Source organism: Podarcis liolepis, assembly GCF_965112155.1.
Source record: "Podarcis liolepis genome assembly, chromosome: 14".
NCBI lineage: Eukaryota > Metazoa > Chordata > Lepidosauria > Squamata > Lacertidae > Podarcis > Podarcis liolepis.
In genome coordinates, this window is record NC_139569.1 from 45,790,798 (window position 1) to 45,817,301 (window position 26,504).

General features: G+C 46.0%; 1 protein-coding gene across 2 annotated transcripts in view; it reads right to left on the bottom strand.

Annotated features, from left to right (window-relative positions):
• CD276 (CD276 molecule) overlaps positions 1-22,536 on the bottom strand; it is a 50,074-nt gene extending 27,538 nt beyond the window's left edge. The window contains exons 1-2 of one of the 2 annotated variants that reach the window (XM_083476014.1): positions 22,209-22,536; positions 5,163-5,287 (exon numbers count right to left, since the gene is read on the bottom strand). In XM_083476014.1, coding sequence (XP_083332140.1) covers positions 5,163-5,211 — 49 coding nt within the window. In that variant the 5' untranslated portion in view covers positions 5,212-5,287; positions 22,209-22,536. The remainder of the gene's footprint in view (positions 1-5,162; positions 5,288-22,208) is intronic. The other variant, XM_083476015.1, reaches the window with a different exon arrangement.
• Between the last annotated feature and the right edge of the window lie 3,968 nt (positions 22,537-26,504).

Genomic DNA, 26,504 nt, shown 5'->3' on the forward strand with positions numbered 1-26,504 from the left:
TGGATTAAGCGGACAAGATCAATAGCGAGTCCAACGGTCCAGAAGGCAGTTTCTGCACATGCTGCGGGGGCAAGTGAGGGGCTGATGAGGCTCATGAACCTGGAAAGGTAGTCCATCTAGGAGAAGGAAAACTCTGGTCCTAAACCTCTGCTGCTTTGTGAGATATATTCCGGAGAAGAAAAGGGTAAGGATTCAGACCTACACAAATCCATAGTGGAGTCTCTAAAACAGTTGGATGGTGCCTCGTACGCCTCCTTCCGGCAACTTCTGCAGCCAAACTGGTGCCAGATGCATTGCTCTGCATTCATTTGGACCACACCAGTAAGCCCAAGAGGGGGGTCTTATCACCTGGGCTTCCCAAACCTGCTTGCATTGATAATGAGCAAACAGTATGACCCTTTCAGCTCCAGAACACAGCACTGGGACCAAAAGGAGCCAGGAGCCATGGCGGAGCACTGCTGCCCCCTGCTGTCCAGCAGGAGGTGTTGCAACTTTTTCCTGATATTTTTCTTTTAACGAATCAGCATGGGGACTAGGCAGACAATAGCATTAATTGCAGGTGCAAAGCCCACAGCCACCTTCCATCAATCAAGTACGGGCGACAGCAACAAGGAAAGGCTCGAGGTTTCTTTTGCAGGATGTATCTGCCCTCTCTTTTCTGTACCAGATGGAGAGGAAGCCTGAATAAAGGACAGTGTCAGACAAAAACTAAGGAAGAGATATACTGGGTGCACCATCCCATTTCCCACAGGGGGCAAACAGAGTCCTCTAGGAATCCCACCTTGTCCTCTATGCACACTCACACAGAGAAACTGGTGTTCAGTGGTACACTGCCTTTGAACACGGAGTCTCTATTCAGCCATCGCGGTTAAAAGCCACACACTGACCTAGAATCCTAGAATTGCAGACTTGAAAGAGACCCTGAGGGTCATCCAGTCCAACCCCCTGCAATGTAGGAACATGCAGCTGTCCCGAATGGGGATCGAATCTGCAATCTTGGCGTTATCAGCACCATGTTCTAACCAACGGACCTATCCTCTGGGAATTCATCTGAGTAAAAGCACTGCAGCAGAGGCTAGGAACCTTTTTCAGGACAAAGGATGCATTTCTTTCTGGGCAACCTTTTGGGGGCCACATGCTGGGAGTGGGCAGGGCCGGAGGTGAAAGTGGGTGGAGCAAAGGATTATACTTTACCTGTCAACCAGGATTGCCTAGACCAGGGGTCTGCAACCCGCGGCTCCGGAGCCACATGTGGCTCTTTTACACCTTTGCTGCGGCTCCGGGGCAGATACTAGCGAGAGGAGGAGGTGCATTGTGCGCCCCGACACTCCCCACTGTGGCGGGCGCTGTACTGGCTGTGACGTCGCATGGGGGCGGTGTGCGCGTTAGTCACGGACCGTCCCGACGTCACCGTCCCGGTTTTGCGGCTCCCAGGTTGTTTTTTTCTTCGGAAACAGGTCCAAGTGGCTCTTTTTGTCTTAAAGGTTGCAGACCCCTGGCCTAGACAATGGGCGATGGTTTTAATTGGACCTTAAATTATAACTTCTACAACAAAAAACAATTTGTAGAATTATTGGACTCCACTAGGTTTGTACAGAAAAACAGCATTTTATTGGAGCTGTAATAAGAATGCTTTTTTCAAACAGGTTTTTACAATGTCCTGCACTTACTAAGTCTTGGGAGAATGTAGTGGATTATATAAATATGACTGTGCGAAAAAGCTAATATTTTCAGAGGATATTCTTATTTTGAACTATATCCCCTCTATATGGGATTTGACAACTGGACAACGTAAATGGATTCTCTGTGCCCTTACTACGGCCAAAAGACTGATATTGCTGCATTGGGAAGAGAAATGCACCTTGTGATAATTAATTCCATAGTTTAATCATGCACTGCATGACCCAAAGCAGAGGCATGTTCTCCAGCAAAACTGGTAAGTTCAGAAGCAACTGCCTATGTAAAGGTAAAGGGACCCCTGACCATTAGGTCCAGTCGTGACCAACTCTGGGGTTGCGGTGCTCATCTCGCTTTATTGGCTGAGGGAGCCAGCGTACAGCTTCCGGGCCATGTGGCCAGCATGACTAAGCCGCCTCTGGTGTACCAGAGCAGCGCACGGAAACGCTGTTTACCTTCCCACCAGAGCGGTACCTATTTATCTATTTGCACTTTTGTGCTTTCGAACTGCTAGGTTGGCAGGAGCTGGGACCGAACAACGGGAGCTCACCCCGTCGCGGGGATTCGAACCGCCAACCTTCTGATTGGCAAGCCCTAGGCTCTGTGGTTTAACCCACAGCGCCACCCGCATCCCTTAACTGCCTATGTAAATACGTCCAAATACAGAAATATTTCTCTAAGAAACCGCGATTGATTAATCTGAAATTACAGGGAACCCTTTCAGGTTCCCTGGTGAGCTGGATTGCGAGGAAGGAAGCACAGGCGTCTGACTAACCATAGTGCTTATTACTAAACAGGCTTGTTATTGTTTCTAAGCAATTCCGAGTTTGACTTCCCCAAGTCGCCTTATTATGTAGCCGGGGGGGGGGGGGGGGAGAGAGAGAGAGGGAGATTGGAAGTTCCTCCATTCGCACACTAGATGTCACCCTTACTCTGATTTTATGAATCCAGTCGCTGCAAAAGGAACCTGAGCATTGTCTATCAAGACGCTGAGCATCATGAAAGAAAATGATGGGGAACAGTTCTCTATCTGAGGACTGAACCTCATTGCAGAGTACGGCTACACCCGTGTGTGTGTATCCCGGACAGATCCCAAATTTACATAAAAACCCAGTCATACAGCTAACTGAATATCAGAAGCTGCCTTCTGCTGACTCAGACCATTGGTCCACCTGGCTCAGTGCTGCCTGCACAGACTGGCAGCATCTCTCCAGGGTTTAGGAAGGCCGTCGCCCCCAGCCCTACCTGGACTTGGGGCCTTCTACATGCAAAGCAGATGATGGATCATCAGCAGGTCAGAAGGGAGACTCGAAGACTCGAAGTGAAGCCAGATTTATAATAAATAATAATAATAATAATAATAATAATAATAATAATAATAATAATAATAATAATAATTTATTTATACCCCGCCCTCCCCAGCCAAGACCAGGCTCAGGGCGGCTAACAACCAATAATAAAAACAAGTTGATTAAAATACAACTTAAAAAACAAGATTAAAATACAACGTTAAAACATTAAGATGCAGCCTCTTCACAGGAGAAGAAAGTGGGGGAGGGGATCAAATTGGCTCCAAGCCAAAGGCCAGGCAGAACAACTCTGTCTTCTCTGCAGAAAGAAATCAGATCCTGCAGGGCCCTGGTCTCATGAGGCAGAGCGTTCGACCAGACTGGAGCCAGTGTTGAAAAGGCCCTGGCTCTGGTTGAGGCTAATCTGACTTCCTTAGGGCCCGGGACCTCTAGGGTGTTGCTATTTATGGACCTTGAGGCTGTCCGTGGGGCATACCAGGAGAGGCGGTCCCGTAGGTATGAGGGTCCGAGGCCGTGAAGGGCTTTAAAGGTCAAAACCAGCATACAAGCAGAGAGCATGCAGGGGACGTTGCCAAGTCTAGCTCTCGGCCGCTCCTGCTTCTGCCTAAATCTCCATCTCCAGATGTCTCCCAAGGCAGCATAAACTCCAGAGAGTAGGGCTCCCCTTTGGCTTTTGAGCTTTCTATTCAGCTACATGCAAAACCCTGTGGAGTATTCCTTTCCAACCTGGAAAGGAAGGAGAGTGAGGGATGGCTGTTGCTGAGTGGTTAAAGCAGGGGTCCCCAAACTAAGGCCCGCGGGCCGGATAAGGCCCAAGGGACTCGTTTATCCAGCCCGTGGTGACCCCCGCCACCTGCTGCCTGTTCTTACCAGCGCTGCGCGGCTGCCCACTTCCGAGTTGGAGGAGCACCGGAAATAGCTTGTGCACATGCGCAAGCATTATTTGCGCATGCGCAAGCATTATTTCCAGTACACATCTGGGTCAGAGGAGACCCATGCACATGCGCACAAGCTATTTCCAGTGCTCCTCCAACCCAGAAGTGTGCCGGAAATAGCATATGCACACACGTATGGGCATGCGCTCCCCCGCCCACCGCACAATCGGCGCTGGAGACACCAGCCCAAGGTGCGTTAAGTTTGCTGACCCCTGGGTTAGAGCATCTCCTCTGCGTGCAGAAGGCTGCAACCCACACTTAGTACCTTTGCCTGGAGTTCCTCAGCCCTGAGTTAATGTATGAAGCTATTTTGCACTGAATCAGGCTCATGAGCCACCTAACTCAGTACAGTGGTTACCTTGGTTCTCAAACGTAATCCGTTCCAGAAGTCTGTTCCAAAACCAAAGCATTCCAAAACCAAGGCGCACTTTCCCATAGAAAGTAATGCAAAATGGATTAATCCGTTCCAGACTTTTAAAAACAACCCCTAAAACAGCAATTTAACATAAAGACTAATGAGAACATTGATCCATAAAATGAAAGCAATAATCAATGTACTGCACTATAAAATAAATAAGAGAGTATTGTAGATGATAAAAACAAAAATTTAATTTTTTTCCTACCTGCACTGATGATGGTTATTGTTTGGATGGGTTTTTTTTATCCATTTCCGCAGTCACACAATCAATCAGTAGCTGAAGTGGGTTCCACACAGTCACAAAAACAAATTAATCGAAAAAGCCTCAAAAACAAAAACGCAAAATAAATGCCAAAAACAAAAGTGCCAAACTTAATCTGTTCTGGAAGTCTGCTTGACTTCCGAAATGTCTGAAAACCAAGGCGATTGGTGCAGGCGCCCTGGAAACAATAGCCATCGGCCACATCGGAAGTTCGGTTTCTGAAAAACGTTCGAAAACTGGAACACTTACTTCCAGGTTTTCGGCATTTGAGAACCAAGGTGCCACTATATTGTTTACTCTGACAGGCAGCCATTGTCCAGGGTCTCAGATGGGAGACTCTCTCATTCCTGGCCACCTGTGAACCAGCGGACAAACCTAAGACTAAAGAGAGCAGGGCATGGTCAGGAAACCTCAATTTCCCCTCTCTTCCAGCCTGCAAAATCCTGGAAATATTTTGAAATAGGTGTAAAGGTCTGGGTCTCACTCCTGAAAATCAGAAGCCCCCGAATCCAGGACAGAATCTTGCAGAGGCACAAACCACAATTATCCCCACTCCTTACCAGCCAGTGCTGACAGCAGAAGACCAGCGATCCACAACTGGAAGCACATCTTTCTTGCAATGTTTGCTCCCTTAGGGACGGAGCGCTGGGATGCAATTTTAGGGAGAGCAAATCTTCACACCTTCCTAGGAGGGGGAAAAGGACCAAAAAAAATCAGCCATGAACTCCTCAAAAGACGATTCCATAACCCTCAGGGACTTCTAGAGAAGATGGGGCAAAGCACACCTGGGGAATCTGTCGCTCTGTGATGCAGCTGGACTCCAACTCTCCAGGGTCCCAGCCTGCAGGTCCAATGGTCAGGGATGAGAGGAGTTGTTGTCCAACAGCATATGGAGGGTCACAGCTTCACCACTCCTGAAATGATCACACATCCTGCCTCTACTTATCCCTCTGCGGTCCCAATGACCCTTTCGGATTTTAGATTGGAATCTCTTTGGGGCAGGGAGCTTCTCTCTGTAAAGCAGGGCTGGGAAACCGGTGGGCCTCCAGATACTGTCAGGATCTAACTCTCATCAGCTACAGCCAGCAGGGCCAATGGTCAGGGGTAGTGGAAGACGTGGTCTTGCAGCATCCCCAGCCCCACTGATGTCGCCAAGGCAGCATCACTATACAAAACAAGGACTCTGCAACCAAACAAAGTCTCTATCTGCAAGACCCGTTGGCTGTGTCGGAGATTGACAAAAGACCAGTAAGGCACACGTTGTTGTTTCTAATGAAATTTCTATCCTGCTTGATGCCAAAATAGGCTTTTAAATGGTTTACGGCGTATACCAGTGATAGAATCATGGAACTGCAGAGTTGGAAGTGTCGGTGTTTGTAAAAAGCAAAAGGGTTCTGACCTCCCTTTGTCGCCTCAGCCTGGTCCTCGGACCCTTGTCGGCATAAAAGAGTCCACCAGAAGAGTATCCTTGCAGAGTATAGTGGTGCCTCGCAAGACGAAAATAATCCGTTCTGTGATTCTCTTCGTCTAGCGGTTTTTTCGTCTTGCAAAGCAAGCCCATTGACGGATTAGCGGATTAGCGCTATTAGCGGCTTTTAGTGGCTTATCTGCTGATCGGATCAGCTGATAAGCAGCTTAGCGGCTTAGAAAAAGGGGGGGAAAGGGGGAAAAACCAGCAGGAACTCGCAAGACATTGTCGTCTTGCGAAGCAAGCCCATAGGAAATTCGTTTTGCGAAGCACCTCCAAAACAGAAAACTCTTTCATCTAGTGAGTTTTCCGTCTTGCGAGGCATTCGTCTTGCGGGGCACTACTGTACTTTCTGCTTTTATTCTTAGAAGTCTTTCTGCAAAAGCGACTGACCAACTATACACACATCACCACTACCAGCTTTCACCAACCAACCAACCCAACCCAACATTTCTCACTCTAATATATACAACCCGGTGCAGGCTGCTGACCCAGCTTTTTTAAGCATTAAAGAAACAGCGGCCATTTCAGCCATGACAGGAAGGGACCCCAAGGGTCGTCTAGTCCAACCCACAGCAAAGCAGGAATCACAACTAAGGAGTCCCTGATAGATGGCCAATGAACCTTTGGAAAGAGAGGCCACCACCTTCTGATATGGTCTCCTAAGACCCCTAGATCTAAATAAAATACATTTTCCCCTCCCCTGCACTATAACCAAGCCTACTTTTTGAAAACAGACTACTTTCCTTGGTGTGCCTGTTTTCTTCATTCAGTTTCAGAATTTGTAAGCATGCGTGCTATTTCCTGAATTTCCGAGATAAATGGAAAGAATGATTCATTCTCTAGACCATGTTCCCACTTACATCTTGTATTTGCATTATGTTGTTAAGTTATATGGAATTGTTTACAACAGGCATGGCCAAAGCCCGTTATGGGGGCCTAATGAGGCCTCTGTGGCAGAATATGTTCTGTAAAATTGTAAGAAAAAGCTCAGCAACTTTGGGGTTAAATCCTTTAAAAGGGGCTCAACAACTTCTGGGTAAAATTGTAAAACTTTGGTTGGCCCTCACACATGTTCACGTCATCAAATCTGGCCCTCTTTGAAAAAAGTTTGGGCACCCCAGGTTTACAATGCTTGAGAAATCAACTCCATCATTTTTTGGGGGGGTAGTAACTGTTAACTAACTTGGGCTTTTTAAAGCCCCAAAGTCGTTCTCTCCCCACCCCTTTGTTCTACTAAAATAGTGCTTTAAATACCTGGCCATTATTTGGCAGACCTTGATGGGTCTAATACAGTGGTACCTCAGGTTACAAATGCTTCAGGTTACAGACACTTCAGGTTACAGACTCCGCTAACCCAGAAATAGTACCTCGGGTTAAGAACTTTGCTTCAGGATGAGAACAGAAATCGTGTGGCGGCAGCAGGAGGCCCCATTAGCTAAAGTGGTACATCGGGTACCACTTTAAATAAATAAATAAAATAAATTTTATTTATACCCCACCCTTCCCGGTTCAGAAAACCGGGCTCAGGGCGGCTAACAACAAATTTTAAAAACTTAGTTGTGATACAACAAAAAACAGCATAAAATACAGTATAAAAGCGTGAATAACAATAAATTCAAAGTTCTAAAATCAATTTAGGGGGAAATACATCCACATTTTCAGGTTAAGAATGACCCTCCAGAACGAATTAAGTTCTTAACCCGAGGTACCACTGTCCCCAGTTGTCGCTGCAAATGCTTTTTGAAAACAGCTGCAGGCATCCTATTCCTGGGGGCTCTGGAGACAGAAAAGCATGGAAGGATCTACCAGCTCAGGAAGTAGCTGCAGCTGGGCTGCTCTTCCTTCCATTTGCCGTGGAGGTTTTTTCAAGGGGGGCGGAGAGGATATTGTGGCTGCGGAGGAAGCATCCAAACAGTGAGGAGATTCATTTGTCTCACAATAAGTTGTGTTCCAGGCTTCCGCTTGCTGGAACTCAGCTGGGAATGTTCCCCCAGTTCTGTGCAATGCGCAAAGGATGCTCAGTGCGCTTGACCGAAGGGACCGTTTTAATGTGCATTTTATTATCGGTTTATTTGATGCATTTATAGCTCACCTTTCTTCCTCCAAGGTGCTCCTCAAGGTGTCATACCTGGTCCCCCCCTTCCTCATGTAATCCCCATGACACACCTGTGAGGGAGGTTAGGCTGAGAGGCAATGACTGGCCCAAGGACTCCCAGTCAGCTTCATAAGTGAGTGGGAATATGACCCCTGCTCTCCCAGGTCCTAGTCTGATGCTTTAATGACCATTACCGTATTTTTCGCCCTATAGGACGCACTTTTTCCCCTCCAAAAATGAAGGGGAAATGTGTGTGTGTCCTATGGGGCGAATGCAGGCTTTCCTGGGCTTCCTGCAGCTTTGCGCCACCCTCTGGATCCTGGCGCAAAGCCACGCGGGGCTCCGGAGGGTAGCGCAGAGCTGCCTGCATTCCGAAGCCTGGTGCGCGCTGAAGAGCGCCCCCGGGCTTCGCGCACCTCTCCGCAAGCCTGGGGAGACCGGCGCGGCTCCCTAGGCTTGCAGATAGCAGGCTGTTCTGGGGGCTGGGGTCGGGGGAAGCTCGGGCTTCCCCCGCGCCTGCCCCGTGCCTGGGGAGGGATTTTTTTTTTTCTTTATTCCCCCCCCCAAAAAAAAATTAGGTGCGTCCTATGGGGCGGTGCGTCCTATGGGGCGATGCATCCTATGGGGCGAAAAATACGGTATATCACACTAGAAAGCAATGACAAACCTAGACAGCATCTTAAAAAGCAGAGACATCACTTTGCCAACAAAGGTCCGTATAGTTAAATCTATGGTTTTCCCAGTAGGGATGTATGGAAGTGAGAGCTGGACCATAAAGAATTGATACTTTTGAATTATGGTGCTGGAGGAGGCTCTTGAGAGTCCCATGGACTGCAAGAAGATCCAACCTCTCCATTCTTAAGGAAATCAGCCCTGAGTGCTCACTGGAAGGACAGATCCTGAAGCTGAGGCTCCAGTACTTTGGCCACCTCATGAGAAGAGAAGACTCCCTGGAAAAGACCCTGATGCTGGGAAAGATGGAGGGCACGAGGAGAAGGGGACGACAGAGGATGAGATGGTAGGACAGTGTTCTCGAAGCTACCAGCATGAGTCTGACCAAACTGCGGGAGGCAGTGGAAGACAGGAGTGCCTGGCGTGCTCTGGTCCAGGGGGTCACGAAGAGTCCGACACGACTGAACAACTAAACAACAACAATATCACACTAGTTCTATGGATGTTTACAGTGCAATGCTTTTTTGTATTGACTGAAACCAGAACAACATTTTTGGCAATGCGTTCATCTTAATTGCTGCAATTCTTCCTAATAATGATAAATTCATTCTACCCCATATCTCTAGATTCCTTTTTATTTCGTTCCAAATCTTTTCATAATTGTCTTTGAAAATATTAATATTCTTGGTTGTAAGCCAAATTCCTAGATATTTAACTTTCTTATGCATCTCTATTTCTATAGTCTGATATAGCTCTGTTTTGTCTGGTTCTGGTAAATTTTTAACTAACAGTTTGGTCTTATTTTTGTTTAATTTAAAGCTTGCAACTTGCCCAAACGTTGTAATGCTTTTTTGTAAAACGCTCATCAAATTTGTGGGTGGCACCAAACTAGGAGAGGATTCAAGACCACCTTAACAGAATGGAGAACTGAGGCCCAAACTAACAAAATGAATTTCAGTCGGGACAAAGGTTATATACTTACAAAGGAAAAATCAGATGCACAAATATAGGACGAGGAAATCCAGGCTTGACAGTAAGGTAAAGGTAAAAGGACCCCTGACCATTAGGTCCAGTCGTGGCCAACTCTGGGGTTGCGGCACTCATCTTGCTTTACTGGCCGAGGGAGCCGGCGTACAGCTTCCTGGTCATGTGGCCAGCATAACTAAGTCGCTTCTGGCGAACCAGAGCAGCGCACGGAAACGCCGTATACCTTCCCGCCGGAGTGGTACCTATTTATCTACTTGCACTTTGACGTGCTTTCGAACTGCTAGATTGGCAGGAGCAGCGACCGAGCAACGGGAGCTCACCCTGTTGCGGGGATTCAAACCACCGACCTTCTGATCAGCAAGTCCTAGGCTCTGTGGTTTAACCCACAGTGCCACCCGTGTCCCTTGGCTTGACAGTAGTGCATGTGAAAAGGTTCTAGGGGTCTAATCAACAGAAGTCTAGTATCCAGGTCAAGGGAATTACATAGTACCCATCTATCCCATCTTGGTCAGACCACACCTGGAGTCCTGTGTCCAGTTCTGGGTGCCACAATCCAAGAAGGTTATTGACAAGCCGGAACATTTACATGTGGAGGATGGCCAGGATTATCAAGGGTCTGGAAACCAAGCCTTATGAGAAATTGGTTGAGGAAGTTGGGTATGTTTACCCTGGAAAAAAGAAGACCAAGAGGAGAGCTGATAGCCAAATATCTAAAAGGCTGTCATGTGGAAAAGCAGGCTTGTTTTCTCCTGCTCTGGAGGCTAAGACCTGAATCTATGGACTCAAATTACAAAAAGGAGATCCTGACTAAACACCAGGAACAACTTTCTGACAGTAAGAGCTGTTTGAGAGTGGAACGGTCTCCCTTGGGAAGTTGTGGAATCTCCTTCCTTGGGGTTTATAAACTGAGATTGTATGGCTATCTGTCAGGGACTCTTTAGTTGTGATTTCTGTTGGGGTCATTCCAACTCTCTGTGATTCTGTGACTAAACCACAGACGAGTTCATGGGCCAGCAGCCACACAAATGCTACCATCATACAGGATAACAGTTTCTTTTTTCCTGTAATGTGAACCCATGGTGGTTCACAGAACAAAATCAAAATATAAAACCACAAAATATATCATCAATATAAAAGCAACAACCCCTCCCAAAAAAGCCCCACATTTTAAAAGGGCATAGGATGTCTATCAAATTTAGCTGCTTTAGCCCTGAGCCACAACAAACAGAATAAAAATCAGAAACAGAATACATACCGTAACAGAAACCTTAAAACATTTTTTTTCTTTTTTAGATGTATTTCCAATACAGAAAATCCCAAGTTTATTCTCTGGGTTGATCCAGATGGCAAATCAAGAATATGGCTTTCATTAAACATCTATGCCAGAAATTGTGGGAGCTGTTGTCTCAATTAGCATACTTGTTGTCATTCAACCAATAAATCATTAATTTACTTGCTAATACAAACCAGTAATCAGGGCTATGCAAACATGCACATTAACAGGACATAAAAAAGAAGTAATGTGTTAGGTTGTGGGTGAACATATCAGACGACACAGCGATTCTTCAAACAGCTCTTATTTATTCACAGGCCAGGACAGAACTGAACTGAAGGGCTCAGTCAGCCTGCTTATATAGAGCTCCAGTACCACGTTACTGTAACAACTTTCTAAAACTATCCAATCACTGAACGTCACTTTCGATCCTTCATTTGCATAACTATCTACAGTATCCCCCTGCTGGCCCAGGGTGAGAACTTCAGTACATAACATAATGCATCAGACAAAATTTTTCATCTTAAGCAGACCCAGATGTATGCAAGTTTAAATGTATATTCTGGTATCTTTCCCTCAAGAAATGTAGATGGTATTATGTTAAAACCTAAGAAAGGTGGTCAGTGTTGCTTTCAGCCCAAGAGCCCATATTGCTAACTTTCACACAGTCAACTGGAAACAGAATTAACACAGCAGATCCTCATAACACTTAATATAGCTACAATCTCCATGACTGCTCACCTCCATGCCAAGATCCGCCATGATGTTGACTTTGAGGCAAATTCCATTCAAAGGTCTCCTACACCATTAATTATAAGCTTCCTCCTTGAGATTATTCTGCCATGAAAGATCCTCTGCACTATTAATTAGAAACTTCCTCCATGAGTTTATTCTGTCACTAACTGTGTCCTCTTCAGAGCAGCAATGGTATTACCGATTAATTGCCTCTTAATTGGGCAGTTCCTATTCCCCTTGGAAGGGGGACTTTAATTACTGATTTTCTCTTATTTGTATCTAAACATTTCTCTCTCTGTGTGTTTTCAATAAAAAGGAAAGCGGGGCAAATGCAAATGAAACAGGCCATTAAAGCCTCCAGCCCAGAGAACAGGAAATGACTTATTAAGAGACTTATTCACATAAGAAATGTGAAATATAAACGTGCTAAATAACCAAGAGTGACCAAACAGATTCAATTCCCAAAGTGGTTTAACAACCAGTCTCTCTTTACAAGCAACTCTGGAATTATAGCTCTGTGAGGAGGGTCTCCTAACCACTCTCAGCACCTTTAACAAACTCCAGCTCCCAGGATTCTTTGGGGAAAGCCATGGTTCTGTAATGTATGTTTCCAGGCACAATTCAAAGTGTTGGTGCTGATGTTTAAAGCCCTCAACAGCCTCAGCCCTGTATACATTGAAGGAGCGTCTCCACACCCATCATTCAGCCCAGACACTGAGGTCCAGCACCGAGGGCCTTCTGGCAGTTCCTTCACTATGAGGTTACAGGGAACCAGGCAGAGGGCCTTCTCGGTAGTGGCACCCACCCTGTGGAATGTCCTCCCATCAGATGACAAGGACATAAGTAACTATACAACCTTTAGAAGACATCTGAAAGCAGCCCTGTGCAGTGGTATCTTGGTACTCAAACTCAATCCATTCTGGAAGTCCTTTCGACTTCCAAAACGTTCAAAAACCAAGGCACGGCTTCTGATTGGCTGATTGGCCCCGGGGAAAATGCTGACAGCCGAAATGGATGTTTGGCTTCTGAAAAACGTTTGCAAACCGGAACACTTACTTCCAGGTTTGCGGCGTTTGGGAGACGATTTGGGAACCAAGGTTCCACTGTATAGGGAAGCTTTTAATGTTTTGATGTTTTGTTTTGTTCCTTTATGTTTTGTGGGAAGCCGCCCAGAGTGGCTGAGGTAGCCCAGTCAGATGAGCAGGGTATATATAAAAAGAATGATGGTTGAGGAGTTTAGTTAGTTTGGGGGCAGTGTGTATGCAAAACCCTCAGTGGGTAGGTCAAAAACTTGGTCTAGGTGTCCCCTTACTGCTTCAAACATGCCTAGGAAGATCCCTTAGACTAGGGGTCAGCAAACATTTTCAGCAGGGGGCCGGTCCACTGTCCCTCAGACCTTGTCAGGGGCCGGACAATATTTTTGGGGGATGAATGAATGAATGATTATGTGCCACAAATAACCCAGAGATGCATTTTAAATAAAAGCACACATTCTACTCATGTAAAAACACCAGGCAGGCCCCACAAATGACCCAGAGGTGCATTTTAAATAAAAGGACACATTCTACTCATGTAAAAACATGCTGATTCATGGACTGTCTGCAGGCCAGATAGAGAAGGCGATTGGGCTGGATCCGGCCCCCAGGCCTTAGTTTGCCTAGCCACGCCTTAGACATTCTACAAAACACAGACAACTATCAAAGACTTGCCTAATTCTAGCCACTGCCCTTTCCCCACAGATTCCTGGCACTCTAATTATCATTCTCATTGTGGCGTGTGTATTTATTTTTATATAAACCCTGGAACTATCTATTTATAAAAGCTTGTCTGTGTTTGTATTTTAAGCCAGATGGTGATGCAGCCTCTTCCTCCAAGAGTTCTCCTGGTTTTGCCTTTCCTCGCCAACACACCACTGTAATTGTCAAGTCTGAAATGCTTGAGGGTTCCTGGATGAAGTCATCGCCATGCCCCCAACACACTAGACATGTAGCTCTACCGACAACATAACCAGAAGGCTAAGGAAAGGGCAGCAAGCTCTCCTAAAAAGGTAAAGGTATAAGGACCCCTGACCATTAGGTCCAGTTGTGACCGACTCCGGGGTTGCGGCGCTCATCTCGCTTTATTGGGCAAGGGAGCCGGCGTACAGCTTCCAGGTCATGTGGCCAGCAGGACTAAGCCGCTTCTGGCGAACCAGAGCAGCGCACGGAAACACCGTTTACCTTCCTGCCTATTTATCTACTTGCACTTTGACATGCTTTCGAACTGCTAGGTTGGCAGGAGCAGGGACTGAGCAACGGGAGCTCACCCCGTTGTGGGGATTCGAACCGCCGACCTTCTGATCGGCAAGCCCTAGGCTCTGTGGTTTAACCCACAGCGCAAGCCGTGTCCCAAGCTCTCCTAGAACTGGTCATAAAGCAGAGGGGTGTGAGGAATTCAATTCAGCTATATAAAATTATAAGACAGCATATTACCTAACTCCAAGAACTGGTCTTCAGTTTTTTGGTTTTTTTAAAGGAGGAAGAAGTTATTGGTGGAGGCTTCTACTGAAAGCTACAAGGAGAGATCGAATTTGTGCGTGTGTGCTTCAGATCCTCCAGGGAAACAAATAGGGATGCAACCTATTGGAAAAGTCAAGTATCAATTTTGGCTTGAAAATGTGAGAAAATGACAGGGCACAGCTGAAGGAAAAGGCAATTGCTGGGCTCTTCAGGGGCATTAGCCCAAGGACCCGAATGATACCTACGCTGGTTGTGAGTTTGTTACTTGTTTAGTCGTGTCCTACTCTTCGTGACCCCATGGACCAGAGCACGCCAGGCCCTCCTGTCTTCCACTGCCTCCCGCAGTTTGGTCAAACTCATGCTGATAGCTTTGAGAACACTGTCCAACCATCTCGTCCTCTGTCGTCCCCTTCTCCTTGTGCCCTCCATCTTTCCCAACACCAGGGTCTTTTCCAGGGAGTCTTCTCTTCTCATGAGGTGGCCAAAGTACTGGAGCCTCAGCTTCAGGATCTGTCCTTCCAGTGAGCACTCAGGGCCGATTTCCTTAAGAATGGAGAGGTTTGATCTTCTTGCAGTCCATGGGACTCTCAAGAGTCTCCTCCAGCACCATAATTCAAAAGCATCAATTCTTGTGAGTTTGTTACTGGGCTTTGCTAAATTGAATAGGGCCCTAAATTGAGATTGGCTGGATTCCAGTTCCCATCCGTCAGAGGCAGCATGGCCAATGGTCTGAGATGATGGCAGCAGTAGCTCAACAACATCTGGAGAGCCACAAGTTCCCCACCTCTAAAGAACAAGTGATCTCTTTGAAGCTATCCTCCCAAGTCTCCCTTCTCAAAAAGAGGAAGGACGCCCTACCAAGCCAGCTATATTTTTGTCACTGCCCCCCCCCCATCTGTGTTCCACTCAGCTGAGGAAGTGCCTTCAAACTTCCTTCACTCCTTCCCTTCATGCAGGTGGCGGACATTCTGTTTCTTTCAGCAGACAGGGAGATGGACGAGAGAAAGAAACGAGGCAGGAAGCTGCAGCAGCACTACTGAAATCAAAGGGAAGTCCACTGTGCTGCAACAATCCTGTTCTAGACACAGATCTTCTTGGGAGTAGCAGGTATTGAGAGCGTGCTCACTTATGGCTTGTGTGTGTGGTACGGAAGCTGTACTACCCAGAACAGGATGGGGTTGTGCAGGGTTGTTAAGGCAGCAGAGAGCATTGTTGGCTGCCCACTCTCCACCTTAGAGCAGATTTATGCCACAAGGTGCCATAGGAAGGCACTGGACATAGTAAAAGATCCGTCGCATCCTGGTCACTGTCTCTTCGAGCTCTTGCCGTTGGGACGGAGATACAGGACGATGAAGACAAGAACGAGCCATCTTAAGAACAGCTTCTTCTCCAGAGCGATCTCGGCCCTGAATGGGAAGCCCGGACTTTGAAAGTCATCTAATCTTCCTTGCTGTATTATACTGTATTGTTTAATTAGTGTTTTTATGGAGCAGTCAAGTAATTTCGTTGTCCCCGAAGGGGGCAATTACAATAAAGATGATATTATTATTATTATTATTATTATTATTATTATTATTATTATTATTATTATTAGATGGGTTTTGCATGCAAAAGGTTCCAGGATCAATGCCTCACATCTCCAGCCACAGATGGGGAAAACTCTATAGAGCCTGAAACTCAATACAGCCACTGGTGGGAATACATTTGTAGCATGGGAGCTGTGTTGCCTTCTGGGTAAACTTCCAGGGTTCAATGGTAGGCATGGAGCAACAGATTAAACCTCTGTACAGTTCTACATACACCTCTGTCCTTCATCCAGACAAGCAAAGAGGCATCTGTCATGGGTGCTTTAGCTGAGGGGTTTGACTAGATGACCTTAGGGAGTCCCTTAGGGAGTCCCTTATTCTATTATCAGCAGAGTGGATAAAAATCAATGGTTTTTTTATTTAAATCGGATTTTTAAAATAAAATGCTTTTAGAGGAAAAAATCTTTTTAAACATAGTTTTCTATTTAAGAATAGTCCAAAGGCTATTCATCAGGAAATAAGTTTTTCATGTGTGCTGAAACTCAGTCTAAGTTGGTTTTTAAGGAAATTGTTATTCAGGAAATGATTACCGTATTTTTCGCCCTATAGGACGCACTTTTTCCCCTCCAAAAATGAAGGGGGAATCTGTGTGCGTCCTATGGGGCGAATACAGGCTTTCGCTGAAGCTTGGAGAGTGAGAGGGGTCGGTGCGCACCGACCCCTCTTGCTCTCCAGGCTTCAGGAAGACACCCGCAGCCTAGGCAGCCCTGTGGGAGTTCCCGCAGGGCTCCCCACGCTGCGGATAGCAGCCTGCCGCTCGGCGCACGGGACACCCTGAAGCAGAGCGCCCCGCGTGCCGGGCAGATATCCGCAGCCTGGGGAGCCCTGCGGGAGTTCCCGCAGGGCTCCCTAGGCTGCAGATAGCAGCCTGCTGCACGGAGCACGGGGCGCGCTGAAGCAGAGCGCCCCGCGCTTTGGGCAGACATCGGCCAGCCCCACAAGCTCAGGGGACAGCGGGGAGGTGCAGCGCCGCCATCCCGCTGTTCCCCGACCTGGTTTGGGGGCGGAAATAAAGGGGGGGTTTCCTTTATTTCCCCCCAAAAAAACTAGGTGTGTCCTATGGGACGGAGCATCCTATGGGACGAAAAATACGGTATTTTTCTCCTTCCAATAAAGTACAACAGAAAAGTTGTCCAAATATAAACAGTTAACTTCTTAAACCTCACAATAATTTCATAATTATCTATGTATTTCTAATAGTATAACCAAATCAGTAATTTTTTATATAACTGGGGGGGGGGAACTACTTTGAAAATTTATTATTCCAAAAATGAAACCTCCATATGGTTGTAAATATTAAGATTGTACCAACAGGAATGTCTTTCTGTAAAAAAATTAAAATAAATTTTAAAAAATGATTTAAATCAAGTCTTGCTGACTAGTGATTTAAATCATTATTTAAACAGTGATTTAAATCAAATCCACCCTGATTATCAGAGTTCATAGATACATTCCAGCCAGGCCATCCACAGACAGAGAACCTCTTGGGGTACAAAATTTCTCAAGGTGAAATGTGTATCCTAGGAAGAAGGGGCGTGGCCCTAATCAGAGGTCCAGATAGAGAAGATTGCGGGGGGGGGGGGTGAATTTGGCCGAATGTTCTTAAGCCCTGGTGTGGAGTAGATGGGCCAGAGGTCTGACTTTGTATAAGGCAGGGGTCTGCAACCCGCGGCTCTGGAGCCGCATGTGGCTCTTTTACACCTTTGCTGCGGCTCCGGGCGAGGGGAGGAGGCGCACTGTGCGCCCCAACACTTCCCACTGTGGCGGGTGCTGTACTGGCTGTGACGTCGCATGAGGGCGGTGCGTGCGTTAGTCACCTTCCCGCCCGCTACATTGTAAGGGGCATGTACGCTGGTCACTGCATTGAAAGGGGGCATGTATGTTGGTCACTGTTTTGAAGGGGAGTGAAGAACACACACACACACACACAAAAAGGTAACTTGTTAATTTAACGTTTATTTCTATGAGGAGGAGTAATTCTGAGGGGTCAAACAAAGAAATAATAAAAAAGTGACAAAAAAGTTATTTTTATAATGACGAATTTTCCGGCTCCCAGTTTTTTTTCTTCGGAAACGGGTCCAAGTGGCTCTTTTTGTCTTAAAGGTTGCAGACCCCTGGTATAAGGCATTTTATGAAAGCGGGAGGGGAGACTGTTTCTAGAGCATCCACAATTTAATGTTGACTTGCCCTGAGCATCAGTCATCCTGGAACACCACGACTCTGGCTGAAAGCCCAGGGCCACAATTAAAACTTCCCAGCACTCTTGCAACCATCTACATCTTCCAGGCAACACTACACTCTTGAGGCCCGATTCTCCAAAACACTAAAGCAATATGATGCTTCTATCAGTAATTGAATGGGGGGAGGGTGTTCATCACTGTAACCAGGTGAAGAGCTGGTTGGTCTTCTCTGTAGGCTGGACTGGGGGGGTCGCAAACCGGCTCTTGTGGTTCCCAACAGTACAGGCTCTTGCATTAACCAGCAACAGAGCACTTAAATCCATTGGGCAGCATCTGAAACATCTCCCAAAGTGGTACCCAGTTCTTCAGATCTGTTGTCTGCAGCATTGTCAACACCACACTCATCAATACTTGTTAGCCCACGGTTCCCCCTTCAGGTACCTTCAGATGTTTCCAACTGCAAATCCCATCATCCTCGATCAGTGATCTTGTTGGCTGGGTCTGATGGAAGTCCAACAATACTTGGGAGGTACCAGAATGGGGAAGACTGAGCTAGCCACTACGCAACACTGACTCTGTTTCAGATGTGGGAAGCATATTCGACAGCGTTTCACGTCCATCTTTGGATAGACGTCTCTTCAAATTCTCTCCGGCATTCTCTGTTGTTTGCTTGATGCAAACAAGTGGGGCCCACCCTGTGGAACACCCTCCCATTAGATGTCAAGGAAATAAACAACTATCTGACTTTTAGAAGACATCCTAAGGCAACCCTGCTTAGCAAAGATTTTAATGTCTGGTGTTTTATTGTGCTTTTAATTCTGTTGGGAGCCGCCCAGAGTGGCTGGGGAAACCCAGCCAGGTGGGCAGGGTATAAATAAATTATTATTATTATAATTATTATTATTATTATTATAGTTCATCCACCCATTGCACAGGTGGTCACACCCTTGGCCTTTTAAAATTGTAGGGTCTCCAAACTAGCATTTAATCCTAATGTGCTTAATTTGTTGTCCTATATATGCCATGCCCTGTATTGGTTAGCAACATCTTTTCCATGTTTTGGCCAAAGCAAGTCGTTCACAACACCTGGACTATCTTCTTGGAGTTGAGGAAATGGATTTAACCTAGAACTGTAAGTGAAGTGGGTGCTTAAACACTGAGCTCAAAGTCCTTCCATACACCTAAAATGGTAGCTGCCATTCTGCATGGCCGTAGCAAGAAGAAAAAATAGGAAGCTCACTCAACCAAGTAGGCTAGGGGGCCAATTCCATTGGGGCTTCTCTTCTTCCTGAACTGTTCCATCCAAGCTGGCTTTTTATAAGAACTGCCACATAATAATTGCCACTAGAGTTTGTTCATCTTCCTCTTCCCTCCCCATCCCCTTTTTCTTTTGTGTTGCATCTTTTAGACTGCTAACATATGGGCAAAAAAAGCTTGTATGTTACTGATCTTCTGCAAGCCACTCTGGGAGCCTTTTCAGCTGAAGAGTGGGGTGAAAATGCTCTATATACGCAAAAATCAATAACTTGAAATCAGCAGAAATTACTGAGACACAATTATGTATAGGGCTGCAGCTTTAATTTGCATGCTTTGTTGGGGTTGCAAAAATAAGTGAGCACAGTTTACGGGCGTGTGTGGCTGTTGGGATTAATGTCAAAAAGGTTTTAAAGCAGCTGTTTCCAAACTGTGGTCCATAGCATTTCTGTGGATTTGTGATTAATATTCATGCTGATTTTTAATTGTATTCTTATTGCTTCTTTTGTTTCCTATACAGTGGTACCTCGGGTTAAGTACTCAATTCGTTCTGGAGGTCCGTTCTTAACCTGAAACTGTTTTTAACCTGAAGCACCACTTTAACTAATGGGGCCTCCCCCTGCTGCGTGATTTCTGTTCTCATCCTGAAGCAAAGTTCTTAACCCAAGGTACTATTTCTGGGTTAGCCAGAGTCTGTAACCTGAAGCGTCTGTAACCTGAAGCATATGTAACCCGAGGTACCACTGTACTGTATTTTTATTGTACTGTGATCCAAATTCTCTGGAATTCAAAATAAAAGAAGCAAACTTAATACAATTTTTAAGAATCCCACACCATCTAGCAGAGCACATTACAATTGCTGCTACAACAGGCAGAAAAACCGTTTAGCAATTTTCAAGCGGCAACTGGAAAAATAAAAGCTTGGGAACGACTGATGAGCAGTTGTTTAGTCATCCCCAAGAAGTGATGACATACTTGTTTCAGATCCTCAAACTGGGGATGGGGAATAACTTGGCAAATGCCATACAGCAGGCACGTCCAACTTTCAAGAGACTGCGATCTACTCCCACTATAAAAAAAAACTGGCAGTGATCTACCCATTGGATTGACAAGAGTTGTTGAGCTTTTTTGGGGAGAAGCTTCATCAAAGTTGTTGAGCGATCGACCGGGATCAACCAGGGACACCCCATGATCGACCAGTAGATCACGATCGACCGGTTGGACATCCCTGCCATACAGAAACAAATAATGCCAGTTTCAAAAGTCCTAAGAGCGACAGCAATGCTTCCCAAACTTGAGGTACGTACGTCTTTTGAAAGCTTAGTCTTACCTGTATACGCCTTCTCAAGCAAAGATAATTTGGGGGTAGTTTTAATGACACTATTTTATCTAGACTAGGGCAAATACCCTGTACCATTTAAAACCCTTTTGCATACGCTTGGGGGCATCCGTACCACAATTTAGGAAACACTTGGACTACATGATTGCAGGGTCCCCACCCCACCAAAAAGAAAAATGTCCAGGTTGCACAATTGGAGCTCTTGCACAACAAACCTTCTTCCATAGAGATATATTCAGACTTTCTGTGATAAGGGAAGTGACAAGATGGGGGGATGCTCTGGGAAGCATGAGATTACTATTGCATGATAGAATGTCATCTAACTTCCCCATCAGTCAGCAAACCTCATCCGGAAGGACTCATAGTTCAAACACAAAACCACAAATCCATATTTCGACCAACACTGCCACCATTTCTTTTCAGTCAATCCCTGTGTGCCACAGGTCCATTTTATTTTGTTAAAAAAAAATTGATCAGAGCAGCAATGCTGGCAAAGAGATAGATCTTTCTTGATCTAAAGCACCACTCACCCACAAGGGAAGGGTGGCTGAACAATACAGCTACTTTACTCAGAAGTAGACCCAACTGTATCCTACAGAGTTAACTTAAAAAGGCATAGGAGTGCCCTCTGTATTGGCCATTCTCTCCCCCCCCCTCTTCCAATTCAATCTTTATTGGTTTATAAACAATACAACCAATCACATTGAAACCCATAAAGCACCACAAACAAACCACTATGTATTGGCCAATCTGAACTGTTGGCCAGAAGATAGAAAAAAGTTGAGGCGGAACAGTCCTGTATCGTTATCAACACAGAAGAAGCAAAATATTTAAGGACATTGACAGATCCTGTCTCAGAGTTCTCCTTTTTTAAAGAGGTATCCTAAGCAGCTGGCAAATGGCATATATAACATAATCTGGCTGGCATCCCATCTAAGACCTGCCTAAAGTAGACCTATTGAAATCAAGGAACCTAACTTTGCCAGGTTCCTTCACTTCAATGAGTATGCTCTGGGTATGGGTAACATTGTACACCCCCTCTCTCTCTCTGAGCCAATTCCTAGCGGCCGATGTTCCTTTGGCCCCCCCTAATAAAATATTTGAGGGGGGTCTCCCCCAAGTTAATGGACACTGCCATTCCAATGGGAGTGTGCGCCTTGTAATCTATTACAATATGTGGGGCAGGGCTTCTCTTCTCTCCCCCTCCCCAATATTTTATTCGAGTTGGCACCCCTGTGGGTCACACTGGAGAGAAAGAGAGAGAGATAAAAAATATATATATTTAAAAGCATTTTAAAAAGGCAACTCTGTGCAAGAGCGCGCGCGCGTCCAAGTGAAGACGCCCAGAAAGAAACGAAAAGTTCTGCAGGAATTCAAGATCCTTTTGGCAACGCTTTTGGAGGAAAGGAAAAGGGGCCGAAAGAAGGAAAGAAAGGCGGATTGTCTGCTTCTTTTCGCCTGGGTGTCGCTCCCTCTCTCTCCCCCCATTCAGCCCAACAGCCAAGCAGGCACTTACTCGGCCAGAGTCCGTCCTTCCCGGGAGCGACTCCGCTTTCGGACAAAGGCGCGCCGTTTCTCCAGCTCGCCCTGGGTTCTGCTGCGCCCTAGGCGCAGGGCGGGTCTCGCCGCCGGCCCCGGACCGTCTTCCTACCCGGCCCGCCCCAGCACCCGTCGCCCCCAGCTCCCTCCGGCGGGCAGAGGTCGGTGCGCGGCTCCCGGCCGGGGGAAGGAGGAGGAGGAGGCCGCGGGAGCGAGCCTGGGGAGCGAGAGGCGGGGAGAGGAGCGCAGCCCCCCTGGCTTCCGGGTTGATTCGGGGCCGGAGCGCCATGTGGCTGCCGCTGTGCGAATGGAACCGGGGAATCCCATTATGGGAAGGGGTTCCGGGGGGTCATCTAGTCCAACCGGCTGCAAGGCTGGAAGGTGCCACGGAGTGTCCAGTGCCAGATTTACGTGTAAGCTAAACAATCTATAGCTTAGGGCCCCACTCTCTTGGGGACCCCCAAAAAATTTAAAGGGGGAAAAAAACCTGGATGTTTTTACATTTCCAAAATGTAAGATAAAAATAAAATAAAACCTACATACAGCAACAGTGTTTTGTTTTGTTTAGGCTCCTGTGATGTAAGTAATGGGCCCTGCCTGCTCCCTAAAATATCGCTGGTTTGCTCATTTCTCTATATATAGGGTGCCTGCATTCTGCATGTGCAAATGGATTTAGGTATCTATTAGGTCCATCAGTTACCTTATAGCATATATTCAACACAAAAAACAGCGACAATTTGTTGTTGACAAAGGACAGCTGGACATATAAAGGGCCCCATTACCTTCAGGAGCTTAGGGCCTCATCACACCTAAATCTGGCCCTGGTGGTGCCCCGTGATAGGACAACTGGAATGATGTCTTCTTCTTTTTTGTATATAATTTTTATTAAGTTTTCTGTTTTACAATTTAAAATACTGTACTCATTTTTACATTCTTAAAATATCCATGACTTCCCCTCTTCTCCTTCCATGGTTCATTTTACATATCATAAATCCCTGCATATTTTACATAAACTCTACCATTCAGCGTTCCTGTCAATTACCCCAGGTCCCAACACCTTTTAAGTACCCTCTTCCCCAAAGAACAATATATGTGTTTACACATGCCCCCTAGCTGCAAGGCTTTCAGGATTCGATCCACCATCCTGTCCCAGATTTCTGTCTGGGTTATGTGCTTTCTGCCTCCTATTGTGAGGCTAAGGTTGCACTTTATGGAAGGGCAAGGAGTATGTGACCTTATGCCTAAGGGATTATGGAGGCAGGGGGAGCCCTGGATTCCCCTTTTCCAGAAGAGTCATTAGCCATTGGAACCAAGGAAATCAGTCAAGCCGTTGAATTTTGGTGATTATTTGTGAAGTTTCCACAGTTTTCTGTATTGGATTGTCAGAGGAAACAGTATGATACATGGTATCCACTTAATGCTACAAGGTTAAACATGTTTGCCCTGAAGAAAATGCATGTGATTTTGCTGGAATTCAAAATGGTGCCAAAAAAATCAGGCAAAGTCACACCATAGTGATGCTTGAGTTTGCCATCTTGATTCAAAATGGTGGCTGGTGTCCAAATGACGACAAAGCCTGCCACACCCACATTGGGAACCCTTCAGAGAAGGCTGAACCTATCAGGAGCAAATGTACAAACCATTTCCCAATATGTATAGTAGGCAATAAACCATGGTTCTCAAGCTCACGAACCAGCAATATGGAGAGAATGACAAAGGTCTGCATTGCAGAGCTGTTGTAATTCATGATCTGTCAAAATTGACCCTTCCCTGATTTGCAATAGAAAGACAATCACAGTGGACTATATTTGTGGCATTGCTGTAGTAATTCCGGGAGTAGAACTGAATGTGGTGCACAAATTAATAAAATAAAATAAAATAATTATTTTGTGATGATCTGATTTTGAAACACCCTATTCATGCCTTTGATTATATTCTTTTTCCGATTGGGAAGAGAGGACAGGGAGGCTGCTGAAAAATCTGTCTCCTAGGAACAGCTGCAGAAAGTAACCAGGAAGCCTGGTCTGCAGACAAAGAAGCTGTTAGCCTGCTATTGTCTCCTGCTGATGAGTGAGTAAGGAAGGCCTTTTTCTGAAATGATCTCACAAGGATTCCTCCCTGCAGAGGCTCCCATTGGCTGGACTGTGGTTCCCCTCTTTGCCAGTTGACCTATGCAGAATCAAAACAGGCCCCTTTATCGCCATCTACCGCACAGATAGCTCCTTGCTTTACTGAAATCTGTGGTTTGCTTTTCAGACACGGAATTTCTCAAAGCTCACCAAAAAGACCAGTCTGCTGTAATGCAGGGGTGGGAAAGGGCTCCATGCAGAAGCTCCCAGATTGTGGCTCCCCATTTGTGGAATTCTCTCCCCAGTGAGGTCCACCTGGCACCATCGCTGACATCTTTTCAGTGCTAGGTTTGTTTGCTTTTTAGTAGATTACAGAGATGTGATATTGTTTTTAGCATTAGTGACCATGTGATGATTTTAGCTTATGAATTTTATTGTTTAATGTTTTTATTTGTACACTGGGGTACTTTTATAGCTCTGTTTAGTGTACATAATGTCTTAATAATATAAATGTTTTAAGTCTTTTTTATCAATTCAGTATTTCTTTTAATTGTCAAATAATTCTGTGTACATTGCAGCAGCCTTTGGCCATGTGCAATAAAACTGACTGAGACTGAGATTACAGAGATGGGGGTTTGTTGCTAGTTGTGCAGCTAAAGCATTTTCTTTGGAGACCTTTTTGTGTCATAAGTGACTAACATGTCATAATAACTAATAATAATAATAATAAATTAAAAGTCTGCCATTTGCTCAAGGACTTGACCCGTTATCTCTAAACCTACCAATCTGCACAGCAACCCTTCCTTCCACACCACATCCTATGCATTTGTTTGCACCATCAACAAGAACTGCCATATTGACCCAATTACACAGGGCTTTCTGTGCATCACTTTCCAAATGCTCAATATTACTCAGTGTGTTTCGCCTTTTCCTCTAGCCCTTTTCAATTTTACGGCCCATGCTGCTCTCAATCAGCCACTGACCCGCTGTTAAGCATCATCTCCACAATTTCCCCCGCAAGAGATGTTAAAAGCAATGGGGCCTCTATGAGTCAGAAGGGGAGCAGACTTTCCCAGCCATCCCTGTTGGGGCGATTCTATTGCGTGCCTCCAGCCCATTGGCAAGTCTCCCAACCACCAAGAAGTGTTATATAAACCAAGGGAAATGCTTTAGGAATCCAGTGGGCAAATTTTGCAGCTTTCCAATTCCCATGCAGTAAAGTCTATAGTAGGCTCCCATCGCATGGGCTCCAAATCAGGCCTAGCATCTTTGAATTGCTGCTAGAACCCCAGGAGGGTCACTTGTGCAAAAAGGACGACAAAAGAAGATGCACATTTCTATAAAAAATGGCATGTGCTGATTTTTATACATAGATGCAAGTTTAGGAACAATGGCCCACATCGAATGCGGTGCTAAGTATCTGTCCCATCAGTACATTAATTTTTGCTTGTGCAATGGGACTTTCCTGCACTCTCTGCCTCCCTTCATGACCCGTCAACGTGTTCTGGAGGTCCCCTCCGACCTTCCAGAGTAGATCTGGATCGGCGGTTTGAATCCCCGTGACGGGGTGAGCTCCCGTTGCTCAGCCCCAGCTCCTGCCAACCTAGCAGTTTGAAAGCACATCAAAGTGCAAGTAGATAAATAGGTACTGCTCTGGTGGGAAGGTAAACGGCGTTTCCATGCGTTGCTCTGGTTCGCCAGAAGCGGCTTAGTCATGCTGGCCACATGACCCGGAAGCTGTACGCTGGCTCCCTCGGCCAATAAAGCAAGATGAGCGCCGCAACCCCAGAGTCAGCCATGACTGGACATAATGATCAGGGGTCCCTTTACCTTTACCTGTGAAGGAACACATGTGCTTGTATATCAGGAATCTGGGTCTGGGAGAGTGGTGGGAAAGCAACACAGATGAACTAAAGTGAACGAACAGCCCATGTTCCATTCCCACAACTGAATTTATAAACTTCTTGACATTAAAAGAGCAGAAGAGGGAAAGCATGGAGGAAACCTTCCTAGCACCAAGCCATTCATGGCAGCCATATAACTATAGTTGCTGCTAGGTCCTTAAAAAAAAAACTGCCTGTGGCTGAGACTATGAATTAAATTCATAAGGAAGAAATGAGCTCCTTTTGAAGCATCTTGGATCTGAGTCATTCGCTGCTGACTGATTTCTGAGCGGAGGAGCAGGGAATGGAGGAAGCCCTGCA